This window comes from Melanerpes formicivorus, unplaced genomic scaffold (assembly GCF_026170545.1).
Source record: "Melanerpes formicivorus ecotype bairdi unplaced genomic scaffold, bMelFor1.0.p_v2 SCAF_13, whole genome shotgun sequence".
NCBI classification, from domain to species: Eukaryota; Metazoa; Chordata; class Aves; order Piciformes; family Picidae; genus Melanerpes; species Melanerpes formicivorus.
The window spans coordinates 4,912,711-4,926,713 of NW_027142365.1; the positions used below are offsets into that span (position 1 = coordinate 4,912,711).

General features: G+C 48.3%; 1 protein-coding gene across 6 annotated transcripts in view; it reads right to left on the reverse strand.

Moving 5' to 3' along the window:
* The window catches only part of LOC137444848 (mitogen-activated protein kinase kinase kinase 3-like), an 83,588-nt gene that overhangs the window by 3,427 nt on the left and 66,158 nt on the right, over nt 1-14,003 (reverse strand). For all 6 annotated transcript variants that reach the window (XM_068145928.1, XM_068145927.1, XM_068145923.1 and 3 more), the window contains 8 exons: nt 13,020-13,093; nt 10,257-10,324; nt 7,439-7,531; nt 6,247-6,441; nt 5,284-5,432; nt 4,586-4,717; nt 1,454-1,583; nt 669-846 (listed from right to left, as the gene is read on the reverse strand). In XM_068145928.1, coding sequence (XP_068002029.1) covers nt 669-846; nt 1,454-1,583; nt 4,586-4,717; nt 5,284-5,432; nt 6,247-6,441; nt 7,439-7,531; nt 10,257-10,324; nt 13,020-13,093 — 1,019 coding nt within the window. The remainder of the gene's footprint in view (nt 1-668; nt 847-1,453; nt 1,584-4,585; nt 4,718-5,283; nt 5,433-6,246; nt 6,442-7,438; nt 7,532-10,256; nt 10,325-13,019; nt 13,094-14,003) is intronic.

The window sequence follows — 14,003 nt, forward strand, 5'->3', positions numbered from 1 at the left end:
GCTGGAGGTGGAGGGTTCATAGCTAAGGACTGCTAAGGACTCCCCTGGCTTCCTTCTCAAGTAGGGCTCTATTGGAGGGACAAGTTTTTGTTGACCCTGCTTGCTTGGGCACCTAATGGAAAGCATGCTGTGGAGAGTCTGCTTCCTCTTCATTTATTGGGAGGATTAGTAGTGTCATTCCAACTCTTTCAGGCTCCAGCTGACATCCTCCACAGATCAAAAGGTTCATAAGCAGCCAATGATTCTGGTTGTCTTTGTAGCTGAGCCACATGCAAACATCCAGCAGCAGATTTTGAGAGGCTGCAAAAGATCTGTCTGGACCTCTGAGCTGCATTTAGCTAACCTAAAATCAGGGCCACCAAAACTCAACAGCTCTCTTAGCAAATTCAACCTGCTGTCCAGAATTCAGTAGCAGCTATGAGGTGGAGCTGTACATGTCATAAGAGCTTCCAAAAGCAAGCTGTGATCCTGAGTGCTCCTGTTTTGGGACCTTCAGCTACAATATGCTGCCTCTGGGTATCTGCACAGTTGATCCTAACATTCAGTTCCTATCTCTTTCCTTTGCAACACTCCATCTTCCAGCTGTTGGCTCTACCTGTGGTTCCCATCACAGCTTCCCAAAGGGACTGTTTAAGCAGCAGTGGTGAGATTTCTACTGTATTCCTTACCACACATCAGCTTTCCTTCCATAGCCCTCTCCACTGATGACCTCTGGGCTCATCCAGTACGGTGTTCCCGTGACAGATTTAATCCCAGTCCCAGACATGCAGATGGTTTGGATGCGTTTGCTGGCCCCAAAATCTCCCAGTTTCACATTTCCAGCAGAATCTCTCAAAATATTGGCACCTGAGGTAAAAAGGAAAACAAAAAACCCTAAGAGATGAAGCAGCCTGAATTGAAGTGGCTGCAGTGAGGAGAGCAGGAAGGACATGGGGCTGGACATGAGGGAATCCAAAGGGCCTCGGTGGGGCTGGACTCAGCGTTACATAAAATTTCTCTCCCCTAGCAGCAGGCAGCTGCTCTCTGAGAGGGTTGACTCCCACCAGCACCTCCTCATTCAGTGAGTTTCCTAAAAGTGAGCAGCGAACAAGAGATGACAGAACCTCCTCCTCACCCACAGACAGCAGAACAGAGCCTCAGATCTCTCTGAACTCCAAAGTCTCTCAGTTCTGGTTATGTTACATGGGGTTTTGGATGTGTAAGAGCAGTAAACAATAACCCCCCTCAAGAGTACTTAATCTGGGCTTCCCAAACAGGAAGACAGCACACGATTCTGGTTTCAGATGCTTGTTTAAGAGCCTGATAGTTCAAGCTGGTGAAGGTCAGCAGCAAAAATACTTTAAATCCCAGATTCCAGCACCATGTATTGCACAAGAATTGATAACTGGGGTGTGGGGAGGTTGGGTTGAACAAATCCAAGCAAGCCAAGAGCCTCTTTGTATTATCTACTCACCTTTTATGTCCCTGTGGACAATCATATTGCTGTGTAAGTAGAAGACTCCCTGCAGTATCTGCCTGGTGTACTTCCGCGTGACGTTCTCGGTCAGAGCACCGTAAGCTTTTAGCTGGTCCTTTATTGAGCCCTGTTGCAAAGGAACAACAGGCACCAGCCATAAGGACCAGCACAACCACCACATCACACTGCATTTTTAAACCTCCCTGACCAATATCACAGAAATCACAGAAACATTCAGGTTGGACAAGACCCTCAGGATCACCAAGCCCAACCAATAACCCTACTCTGCAAGGTTCACCCCTAAACAATATCCCCAAGCACCACATCCAAACCACCTCTAAACACATCCAGGGCTGGTGACTCAACCACCTCCCCAGGCAGCACATTCCAATGCCTGACCACTCTTTTTCTTCCCTCCCCTTCACTTTGCTGTAGATACAGCAAGATAAAACTCCACTAAGAGCCAAATGGAGCAAAGACTTGTCCTCAGTGTCCCAGACCTGAGTGATAGAATAGAAGGAGAAGGTATGGCCTCTGGTGTGCAGATGTGCTCCCTCCTGCCAACACTACAGATCTCTCTCCCCATCTAGTGGCTGGATGTCACCAAGAGCTCAGGTGAAGGACAGAACCGATGAAGAGTTACAACTCAAAGGAGAGGATCAACTCAACTAGTTTGTCAGTCTTCTACAAAGCCTCACCCCACAACTTCTCACAGCAAGGCAGAGTCACAAGGGACATAATCAGCCCCACAGGGCACTGCTCCAACACCACCACCCAGGGCAGACAATTTGCAAGTACTTGAATTTTTGACCCAGGATGCAGGCTCCTGATGGTTTGATTTTATTTATCAAAGAGGAAAGGAAGCAGGGGTGCAGACATCTGTCATCTGCAAGAGGTTTAGCTACAGTTTCTGTTCCCTTGGAAATGGATGCCACTCGCTACGCCAGAGCTGGCTTTTAGCAGGGATGAACCAGAGGCAGATTCAGGGTTTGAACAGAGAGGTGGCACCCAGCTTTACCTCCAGTGTTCAGGTTAGCTGGAAAGCAGGAGGGGAAACTCAACCTGCTTCTGCCTGTCCTGTAGCACTGGGGATGACTCAAGACTGCTACAGTCCTTCTGTTCTGGGAACTGTGGGCTGCTCCATGTCAGTCAAACTGCATTAGCTTTTCCACATCCACCCACCGCTGCTGTTGCTCTGCCCAGCTACTGTTTTGGCCTTACACTGAGGCTGGTGGGGATCCTGTGGATGGGCCTTTCCTTTCCCTTTCACAGCACTGCTGAAGTAATTGGAGGTGCTCTGAAATTAGCCCCTCCTACAACTTGTATGCAGTGTATTATGTCCCCTCACCTAGTACCAAACAAGCTTTCTTATCCTGGCCTCTGTCACCCTACTGGAGTGATATCAAACAGGAAGGGGAAACAGGGTCTTCAAGGCCTGCAGTCAACTAGGTCATTCTGATTTCCAACCACACATTTGAAAAAAATAGTAATAATAATTTATGGGCAGGGCAGGACAGAAAACAAGAGTCAGCTACTCAGTGAGGGCAATGCTAAGAATGCCAGGTGTGGTAGTTTCAGGCTGTGCCTAGGCTCCTGTGCTGTTTCTAAATGAATGTCAATATTATCCATTTTGTACATATCCATTGCAGTCCACATTTCTGGATTGTAGTTTTGCTTGTAAATATAGCTTCATCTGCTTTCAACTGAGCTGGTCTGGCAATTTTATGCTGGGGGGGAGTAATTTCAACCCACCACACCAGGCTGACAGTGCACCCAAGCTTGGCCCCACAAAGATTTTGCCAGGCTGGGTGTATTAAGTCAGAAGCTTGGCCAGGCCCAGCCTTGCAGAGCCCCTGTCCTGCAATGTTTGGGAACTCCTTCACTTCCACCAGCCTTGGAAATTGCAGCCCTGAGCTGCTTTTGTGAAATGAGCCATTGTTGCAGCACAAAAAGTCAATCTGTATTTAGTCAGAGCTCTGGTTTATCATTAAAAAAAACAAACACTCGACTTCCAGCCCTGCTGGACACTGCCCCGGCATCAAATGGTGGCTTCCTGCCTGCTAACAAACACCAGCATGCTGCAGAATAAGCAGCAAGAGGACTGCTGAAACTCCTGGGGTTTACTCCTCTGGGCCCATCTCTTGTGGCAAGGTCTGAAAGTGAGATGCATGCCCAGATAGAGAGAAGTGGGACAGAGGTTGGAAGGGACTTTGAATGCATGGAAGTGCACCTGATTACTCACGTGCAAGATGTGTTAGAAGAGCATCTAGCACAGTTCTTATGACCACAACTGTTTGCAACTAGATGACTTAATAGTCCCTTCTGACCTTCCAAATCCCTGTATAAACAAGGGTTTATTCTCCCACACTCTGGGGAATGAATCCAGCTGGACAGGCAGGACTTAGGAGAGCAGATCCTCTGGCAATATAATTGCCGCAATGCTGGTTTAAACCAACTCTGTCTAGATGGCTGATTGAACTCACATGCTTGCAAAATGGGAAAGAGATGTCCAGCTCTTCTGTGGACACTCTCCAGCCCCTGCCTAGACTCTCTCCAAGCTTGCTGATCTACTTCTTCCCTTGGTCTCTCTGTCCTCTATCAGCAAACTCACAAACCCAAGCCGCTCTTGCATGAGAGGGTAATGCTACCACCAAAAAGTTCTGCCCTAAGCCAGGAGATTTACAACTGACACTGTTTTAATACACACGTGCTGCAACCCATAAATAATTGGTGACAGCTGTGGGTGGACAGTTGTACTGCGAGCTTTTCCTGCAGGGATTTGCAATAAATACTTAAAGATGGGCTCAGGCCACAGTGTTTGGAGACAGATCTGGATCACAGCCCACATCTGCAAACTCAGATTGCAGACTGGACACACCCTGCTCCAGGATGCAAACCTAAAACCTGCCTTCAAGGCTTTTGATTTCACCCAGTGCACGCTGAGGGGCTTCACCATGATATCTGACTCACAACCGAAGCTTTTCCAAGCCTTAGGGAGGCATCCACTCTTTTGGTTTGGCTCATCAGATAGAGAGCAGCCTTATCAGCTTAACTTCAGATCCTAAGCTTAGGACAGTCTAATTGTGTTCTCTGTCACCCAGGACAAACTTTAGCAGGAACTGCACTTACCCCTGGCATGTATTCAACAAAGATAGACAGCTTCTTCTCCTCAGGATCCCGCAGGCACCCATAGTACTGCACTATCCTGTCGTGACGAAGAGTCTTCAACAGCTGAATCTCACATTCTAAGGCATTCACCTCCTGCAACAAACCAGGCACACTTCATGACAAAAGGGAATGGTTACCCTGGCAATATTATCCTACTATTGCTCGATGCTGAGCACTCTTTTTCTAGCACCCATGAAACTGCCCCCAAGGACAACAGCCACATAAGGCTCAGAAATGAGGAGCAGTGGCTTAAGAAAAAGCTAAGGAGAAAGACAAATGGGAAACACAAGGGCTGGCTTTGAGACAGGTTTGCTTATTATCACTACTTGTGCTCAAGGAGTATTTCTGGAAAGGTGTAAAGGAAGACAGCAGCAAAGCTAATGCACTGCCCAGAGGGGGAAGAATGTGAAAGGAGCAAGAAGACCAAAACAAAGGAAGAGCAGACAGACTTGCAAGAGATGATACCCAAGACAGAGCAGGCCAACTTGATCAATGTATTAGAGAAGTCAGTGTGCTGACTACTCAGGATCACACTGAAGAGTGCAAACCACACACTGTCTCCACACACTGCCTTCCATCAGGAACACAGACTCCTCTGCCACCTCCACCCTCAGCCTCCAGCCCACAATTCCCCAACGTGCTGCTGGCCTCCTACTCACTTTACTTGTCTCTTGGCTGTCGGGGTCAAAAGGCACCTGCTTCACTGACAGCTCCCGGCCAGTGTCAGCATCGTAGCAGAGATAAACCTCCCCGAAAGCTCCTCTTCCAAGCAGCTTCCCCAGCCTCCAGTTCACAGGTGCCTGCAGGGCTACATGAGAGAACAGAGGGTTGAACACAGAGCAGGGCAGGGAGACTTCTGCATCAGGGTCCATCTGGTCCTGTAGAGGGTAGATCAGGCTCAGAATGTGCTCACTAGGGGCAGGCAGTGAGCCACCCTCTCTGTCACAGAGGCACTGTGACAAACCAGTTTGAATTGCACCAGTGCTACTGGTGTGTGTTTGTGGGATGTCTCACAGTCTGTATTAGTATGAAGTAGAAACCAGTCCCAGGAAAGTCATGTTTCTTTAAGAGCCCTTCCTCCAAAAGCTGCTTTCTTGGCCAATGTTGGACTTTCTCTTATCTGCCTCAGGAGTGGTTAGTAGGATACAGTATGGCTGACTCAGCAACCCAGGCAAGGACCAGTAAAGAGTTTTGGCTCACTGGTCATTTCTGTGCCATTATCCACCACTGCACAGGCCCAGAATTCACCAATTTCTATAGCATAGGCACTCTTGCAATACCAGAGCAGCCTGCAACACCATTTTTGGGTGCTGGGGTGATACCAATGTAAGCCATGGAATGGAGCCCCTGGATGCGTTTGCTCCCACATCCTAAGTCTCCTGGAAGCTTCTGCTGCAGGAGCACACACACAGTTGATCACACAATCCATCTCCTGCAACTCAGCAAGTGATGAGCACTGGCTGAGCTCACACATACCCTCAGCTCAAGGCCAAGGTAAGATACAGGGTGTGTAATTCACACATGGTTAGGTTAGCAGGTTAACCCAGCAGGCCACAGGAACTCGATTTTGTGTCAAGACCCAGTGCTGAGACCTCAGACAGGAGCAGCTTTGATTCACTCACAGTTCCTAGCTTTCGTAGGGGAGGTGCTGAAGACCTGCAGACCTTTTTCACAATTGCTCCACCATTTGGGCCTGTACTCATCATACTGCAAGGTGCTGAGCTTGCTGTCTCCATTAAAGCTCTTGGTTCTGCTGGAGGGGACAAGCTGAAACAAGTTCTCCTGCGGAAAGTAGCTCCTAGGGAAAGTCCTTCGGCCTGTAGGAGAAAAGGGGAAGAGTTACAGCAAGAACACACACCCCCCAGCTCGGATCTACCTATCACCACCTTCTCACTGCCCAGATCCAGAGATGCATCTCTTCAAAGCAAACAAAATGAGTTTAATGAAAGTGAAGCAAAGCCCTGTGAACATTTTAAACTCAATTTACCAGTTGCTAACTCCAGGCAATACATCTAATGCAGATGTTTTCAGAGGGGTACACAACAGTTTAATTACATCAGGGGGTTTGTGGATCATTAATCACAATTAAACTCTGAACAGGCAGAGATTACACTGCAAGTGATCCCTGCCATTCCCTAAGTCCACCATCTACATGACTACACAAGCAGTGCCAGATCCTGTGATAACTGCTTTCAAAAGGGTGACTTCAGTGAGAGATGAAGCTCTTTCTGGAAAGCTCAATGTGTTGCCTGCATGTCCTCAGTGTTTGGGTTTTTTTTTCCCAAGGGAATTTGATTCTTGTTCAGTTTTAGCTCCCATCACTTGCAGTCTCATACAGTGAAAGAAAAGGTGATGGAGAGGTCCCCAAAGCTCAGAGCTCACCAGCTTAAAACAGAGATGTGAACAGACACTGCCACTCTGAAGTTTCTGGGGGATTTCCTACAGCTCTGTGAGAAACCTGCTGTAAAGATCACAAAGCTGTGTGCTCAGTTTCAAGCAATTTAGGAGAACAGAAAGGCTGATATTGCCAGGGATGAGAAATGCCAGTCATCCATGTGGCAAAGTTAAAACAACAGCTGTAAGCAGAGGAGAAGCTGAGCACTGACTTTCACACATGCTGCAGGTGCTCAGCACTTCCCAAGAGCAGACCCACAGGGTCTCAGAGAGGATGCACTTCAGAGTACACAAGCAAATGCCAAATGTCTTGGTGGCTCTGCCTTTATCAGAAAGCTCTTCTTCCCAGCTCTCTCTAATCCTAGTCACTGTCACGAGCCACGGAGCACCTCCCTCCCCAGCTCATCATCACTTCCTTACCGTCACTGTAGTCCTTGCGGCTTTGGGAGAGGTGGTACTGCCTGGGGAAGGTCCCCCCTTTCCCAAACCTCTCACAGAACGGGATGTCAAAATCTGACAGGAGGAAAGAAGACATCTCTGAGATCATCTCAGCATCAACTGCCCAGAATGTTTCTTTTGGGAAAGCATTCTGGTCTTCACACAGCATTACAGGCAAGAACAAGGTGACAAGCTGTTCATTTACACAGACATACACTCCCCAAGGCTCACTCTGAAATCTGTCCATGGTCACACACTCCTTAGTGGAAAATAAGGGTTAGACACACTGGTCTTGGTCCCCCTGAAGTGAAGAGAATTAACTGCTGGCTTTATGGACTTTGGCCCAGACTGTTCATATATAAGGCAGGGGATCAACACAGACTATGTCTGACTACCAAGACAGAGCACTGTGCATCTTATTTCACAGGATCACAGGATGTTAGAGATTGGAAGGGACCTTCAAAGATCATTGAGTACAACCTCCTGCCAGAGCAGGACCATAGAATCTGGCACAGGTCACACAGGAACACATCCAGATCCACTTATTAAATCCCCTCCCAGTCTTCTCTTCTCCAGACTACAAAGCTCCAGGGCTCTCAGCCCCTTCTCCTAGGGCATATGCTCCAGTCCCTTCATCATCCTGGTGTTTTCTGCTGGAATCCAGGGAGAAAATTCACTCTTGGAGAACCTTTTGATTGCTGTTGTTAAAACTTGTTATTTTGATCTCAAAAGCACAGATTTTCCCTCCAAGCAAAACGATACTTATGGAAAAGTTCCATTGCACTAGCCACCATGGTGCTTTGTTTTATGAAGTAGTGATGGGTCTGTTCCTTTTGCATGGAGGCAAAGCAAGCCAGGAACTGCAGTTGTGCAGTTTTAAAATCCCCTTCTTTCACTACCACCTCTCCTTTCCCACCATATCTGCCCCTTTTCCACCCCCTTTTCCCCCTTTTTCCCCTCAAATCCCAGAGCACCTGGGCTCTATTGGAGTCTCCTCCCACCCCAGGTGTGGCCACTTTGCCCTCCCCACCCACTCCCCTTTTTAATCCCCCACAGGAAAGGCAGGAGCCCTAAGCTGAGCCCATCTGGGCTGAGGATCCTCCTCTCATCACTGGTGAGTACCCATGGTGCACACTGGGTGATGGTGGTGGTGACAACAAAGGCCGGGGGGCCTGGTGGCCCCCCGGCTCGGTAGGAAGAGCATTGATGGATGTTGTGTGTGAAAAACAAGGTGGGGTGAAAGGATGGAAACAGAAGTGCCAGGCATGGGTAAGCCCAGAACCATCTAATCCAAACCTCTGTTCTAATAGCAGCTAATTCCAGGAAAATGCAAAATGCCAGCACTCACACAGCACTGGATAATTTCTCCCCTCCTTCCATTTAGATGTGACTCCTGACCTCTGAAAGCCAGAGACTGATTTACAACCCCCAGAACTTCCAACTTTGAGATTTCCTTTGATTAAATGCTAGAAACACAGATGTAGAATATACAGAAAGGATTAAAGACCACCAGAGTTTAGATTAGACATGAGATTGTGGGAGAAGGATGGCCACATGAAACAAGGACATATTTCTTTAATACAACATCACAGCACAGGAAACCATTGCTGGTAGCACTGAATAATGTGAGATTAAAATATCTGTCATTTCCCTCCCCCCCCATCTTTCACCTCCTGTTTTTCCTCCATCCAACTCTAACGACACAGTCTGTTCTGATTGTTTGTTTGTCTTAGCCTGGGGCCAGCAGTTGCTCCTTGGAGACCGTTCCTGGCCTCTGCTGCACTTGAGCATGATTTCCCCATTACAGCAGTGCACAAGAGGACCACATAATGGCTGAAATATGGTCAGCAAGAAAAGCAACAAGGACAGGTCAAGAAGCCTCAGTGACCCACGTGTGAGCAACAAGGCCGAGTGGAGTCTCAAAGCAAAATGCCTCCCCTACCGCTAGGGATCCATTAAAGCCTTAGGTGATGTGGACTGACTGCAGCTCAATTGGATCCTGCCTCAGGCCAGAAATGAGTTATCATGCCACAGGCTGACTGCCATGTGCTCATTTTTAATAGTGAAAGTCATTACAATATTACTGACTTTCCATGACTTAACCAGCTGGATGTTTATGTGATTAAGCAGTAACCTATGATCCTTGCAAGTTACCAAAGCCCTTTCTCTAACAGCATGTGCAGTCTTGCAGGTCAGTATCAATGCAAGTGGAAGAGGTGTAATTCCCTGGAGAGGCTGGGACAGGGCTTTTGCTAGGGGAGAAAGTCAGGATACTGGAAGTGCAGCTCACAGATGCTATGAGGCAAAAGGCAATCCCACACAGCTGTTTCTCACTTGCCAGCACCTTGAAGTTGTCTCCAAACACAAAAGCAAGGCACTCTCAGCAACTTCTCCCAACACAGAGCTTGTCTTTGATCTTTCAACAGCATCACTTGCTTGCATCCATTTACCTCGGGGCCCTTGCTACTCAGTTTGGACAGCTGTTGCTGCAAATTGATTCCTGAACCAGGCCCAAAGGTCCTTCAGGGCTGCCACTAGTGCTGCAGAGCCAAGAAGGGTTAACAGTGATGAGAGCAGCCCTGCCTGTGTTTGATGCTCTGAATCTTTTGCCTTTAAAGAACATCCATGTTTGATCACTGCAGGGTCATTTTCTGCAGTCTCACCTAAGCAATGGAGTTGGTTTGCTTGATCTATTTAATCACTTTTCCTGTGGTGTCATCTCTCTAATAGCCTTTATCCAGTCTCCTTACTACATGCTTTTTATACTTCTAAGCAAAAACAAACCTCAAAGAGTGCTTACCCATGCAATCAAGGCTGTCTTTGGGATGGGTCTTCCTTCCAGGAACAGGGGTTTGGGTAAAGGGAGGGCTGCAAAGGCATGAAAAAGGAAATCATTTTAAACATAACCACTTTATTATATCTGAAAGGCTATGGAATGGATGAGGAAGTGATTACAAGCAGAAAGGACAGGCTGTGCCACAAGATGCACTGAGCAGCCCCAGCTACCCAACTGAGCTCCCATCCTCAACCTGCACAAGAATGAATAGAATAAACCAGGCTGGAAGAGACCTTCAAGATCATCGTGTCCCAACCTATCATCCAACACCAACCAACCAACTAAACCATGGCACCAAGCACCCCATCAAGTCTCCTCCTGAACACCTCCAGTGATGGCAACTCCACCACCTCCCTGGGCAGCACATTCCACTGGGCAATCACTCTCTCTGTGTAAAACTTCCTCCTGACCTCCAGCCTGAACCTCCCCTGGTGCAGCCTGAGACTGTGTCCTCTTGTTCTTGTTCTGGAATATTGAGGGTTGTGGGGTTTTTTTTTGCAGGATTATGGCTTGTTCCTGTGGCAACAAAAGGACTGCTGCAAAATACACTCATCAGGCTGAAATGAAGCAGCCAAAGCCCATGGCACAGAATCTCAAAATCATGGAACAGCAGGGGTTGGAAAGGACTTCTGGAGATCATCTCCTCCAACTCCACATTTAACACAGGTTCACCTGGAGCAGGTTGCAGAGGAACACATGTGCTTTGGAATTCTCCACTACCTGTCTGGGCAGCCTGTCCCAGTGCTTTGTCAACTCAAAGTAGAGAAGCTTCTCGTCCCTCAACATCAGCCATTCAACCATGCAGTTATGCTCTTTATGAACACTGCTTATTTGCTGCAGATGTACACACTGGACTGCCTCAGGCACACTTGCTTCATGCAGGATTTCTCTTCTCTTCTCACCTTCCTCACTGGGCACATGCACCCTTCCAGGAGGGGGAGAGCACAAGATTAGTGCTTAAAGGCTCAAGGTCTTTAAACTACACTGAGAGGATGTTAAAGCCTAACTTCACCCCAGCCTCTGCATGGGTCAGCAAAGGCTAAGTAATTGGTCAGGTACTGGAACAGACTGCCCAGGGAAGTGGTGGAGTCACCAATCCTGGAGGTGTACAGAAAATGTGCAGACATGGCACTTCAGGACATGGTTTAGTGGGCATGGAGACAATGGGTTGACAGTTGGGCTTAATCTTAGAGGTGTTTTCTAACATTAATGATTCTATGAACTAGGTGGCTTTTCCACTCTCCCTTGTAACACAATGGGCACAGTAGTAGGAATCTGCTTTGTAAAGCACCCTGAAATCTCCTTGTGTCGATGCTGACCACAGCAGGGTTGCTACAGCAAGGTTGAACCTGTGCTGTTTCTTCGCATCAGCCTGGTCACCACGCCTGGTGCTCTTCAGGCTAAAGCCATCTCAAACAATTGGATGCAAGGGCTCAGCCACATCTTTGCAGGACTAGTCATGCTTACTCCTCTTTCTGTCTCTGAAGACTACAGCCCTCCTTGGGGCCTTTTCCAGCTCCTAGACCCTATGGCTGAACACAGCTCCCTGCTTCTTCATGTGTAAAATCAAGCCATGCAAACCTGCCCAGCACTCTCAGCTCGCACTGAAGTGTTACAACCAGGCCATGCTCCTTCTGTGCTTCTTCCTCGATAAGCCTGTGCACAAGCAAAGGCTGGGAGCACAAGGAATCCAGCTTGGATAGGGCTGCTAACAATGAGTGAATACATCACAGGAAATTATTAAAAGCCACAAAAAGGAAATAGGCCTTGATGCTGAGACAGATCCAAAGCGCAGAGAGCTGCAAACCCTGAGCATGCTACACAATGAAATCAACGCTGTGCAGACCTGCTGGAACCCAGCCTTGATGCTGCATGGCAAAAGCAATGGGGGGGAGGGAAAGGAAAAAAAAAATCTTTGATGCAGATGGAAAAAATATATATATATAGACTGCTTCCCAAAAGGACACAGTGTCTCACACACAGCAGCGAGCACACCAGCGCTGTGCACGTGTGAGCTTGGACCAACCAGCAGCACCAACTATTGAACTGCAGCCTGTGGTAGTACAGTGTGTCCTAGTTGCTTCCTGCTGAGAAGCTAAACTTAGCTGTTGCTTGTCTGGTGTCCTCAGCACCTTGACTGACACGTCTGAGGCTGCTGGCAGCGCACAGGGGCTGCCAAATGTACGAGCGGTCAATGGACAGCAGACAGCAGGCTCAGAGAGGAGGAGAGGCTAAGAGAGTATTGACCTGGTGACTGCAGAAAGTCAGAGCAGCAGGAGAAGGATCTGACCAAAGGGAAAAGCTGGGCACACAGAGCCAGGCTGTCTGCAGCTTTGTGCAGCTCAGATTACTGCATTTCAAATCATACCATCACACAGCTGTCTGTGCCAGCATCTGGGTTTTGGCATTCAGGATAAATTTGGTCTTCTCAGAAGCATTCTCATCCCAAGAGAAACCTTCAGGGGATGCCACTGGCATCACTTCTCTCCCACCACAGGGCAGGAGCTACATTACAGCTTGTGAACATAGAATCACAGAATGGGTTGGGTTGGAAGGGACCTTAAAGATCATCTAGTTCCAACCACCTAGCCATGCACAAGGACACTTTCCACTAGACCTTGGTGCTCTAAGTCCAACCCAGACTGGCTTTGAACATTTCCAGGGATCGGGCAACCACAAATTCTCTGAGAAACCTGGTGCAGAATGATGGTGATATGCACAACTCACCTGTCCACAGATCTGTCCAGCGACTGGCAGCTCCCAGACAGTGACTCATCGGGGCTGATGAAAGCTTCAAGCATCTGACATGGAAAGTAAAGGGAAAACAATAAAACTGCAGACTGTAGCTCTTTGGAATCCTCTGCCGCCAGACCTCTGCAGGGTCAAAAAGGCTCCACTGAAGCCAACTGATCTACACCTGCTGATGACAGCCCCAGTAGAGATGAGATCCAATCTAACAAAACTTCTTCCCAGCTGAAATCCACTCATGATGCCCTCTCTGGATTGTTCTTTCCAACTGCTATTTGCTAGGAGGGAAATGGAGGCAGAGACAACTAGCACCCTGATGTGCAAAGCATGCTGAGAAGTCAATGAGATACAAAGTGCTCAAAGTATCTGGGGGGGAAAAAACATAAATCAGGACAAATAACATGCCCAAGGCCAAATGGATATTATGTGTGCCACAGCCCTGGACTCCTGACTTCCCCAAGCTGCCCTGGCACACAGCACCAGCCTTCCTCTCCAGTGATAAGCAGAGCATCATCAGGGCTTTTGGCTGGAGCAAGTGGCTTGGCTCTCGCTAGCTCAGTGAGTCAAAAGCTGCATTTGTGTTGCTTCCTGGATGAGACATTGTACTGGATAGGGTTATTTATAGCTGGTTAGTAACAATAGAGGTTTTGTATGGAGTGGCAAACCTAGGGGCTATGTGCACTTCTGTGAAGAGCAGAGCCTGCTCAGGGCCACGCTGGGCTGTGCTCGTTACGATGCTTCCTCCTGCCTGCAGACCCACTGTGGATTTGCTAACCCCTACTCCACAGCCAGCCCCAAGCCCAGCTCACTCCTGGGAGAGCTGAGCAACAGAGCTTCAGCATCACATGGAGTCATCCTTCACTGGCTCCTGGATCCACACTGTTTCTCCTTCCCTATGTACAGCACAGCCTTCCTTCCCACACACTGCTCCTGCACTGGACCTCCCCAACTGGTTGCCATAAC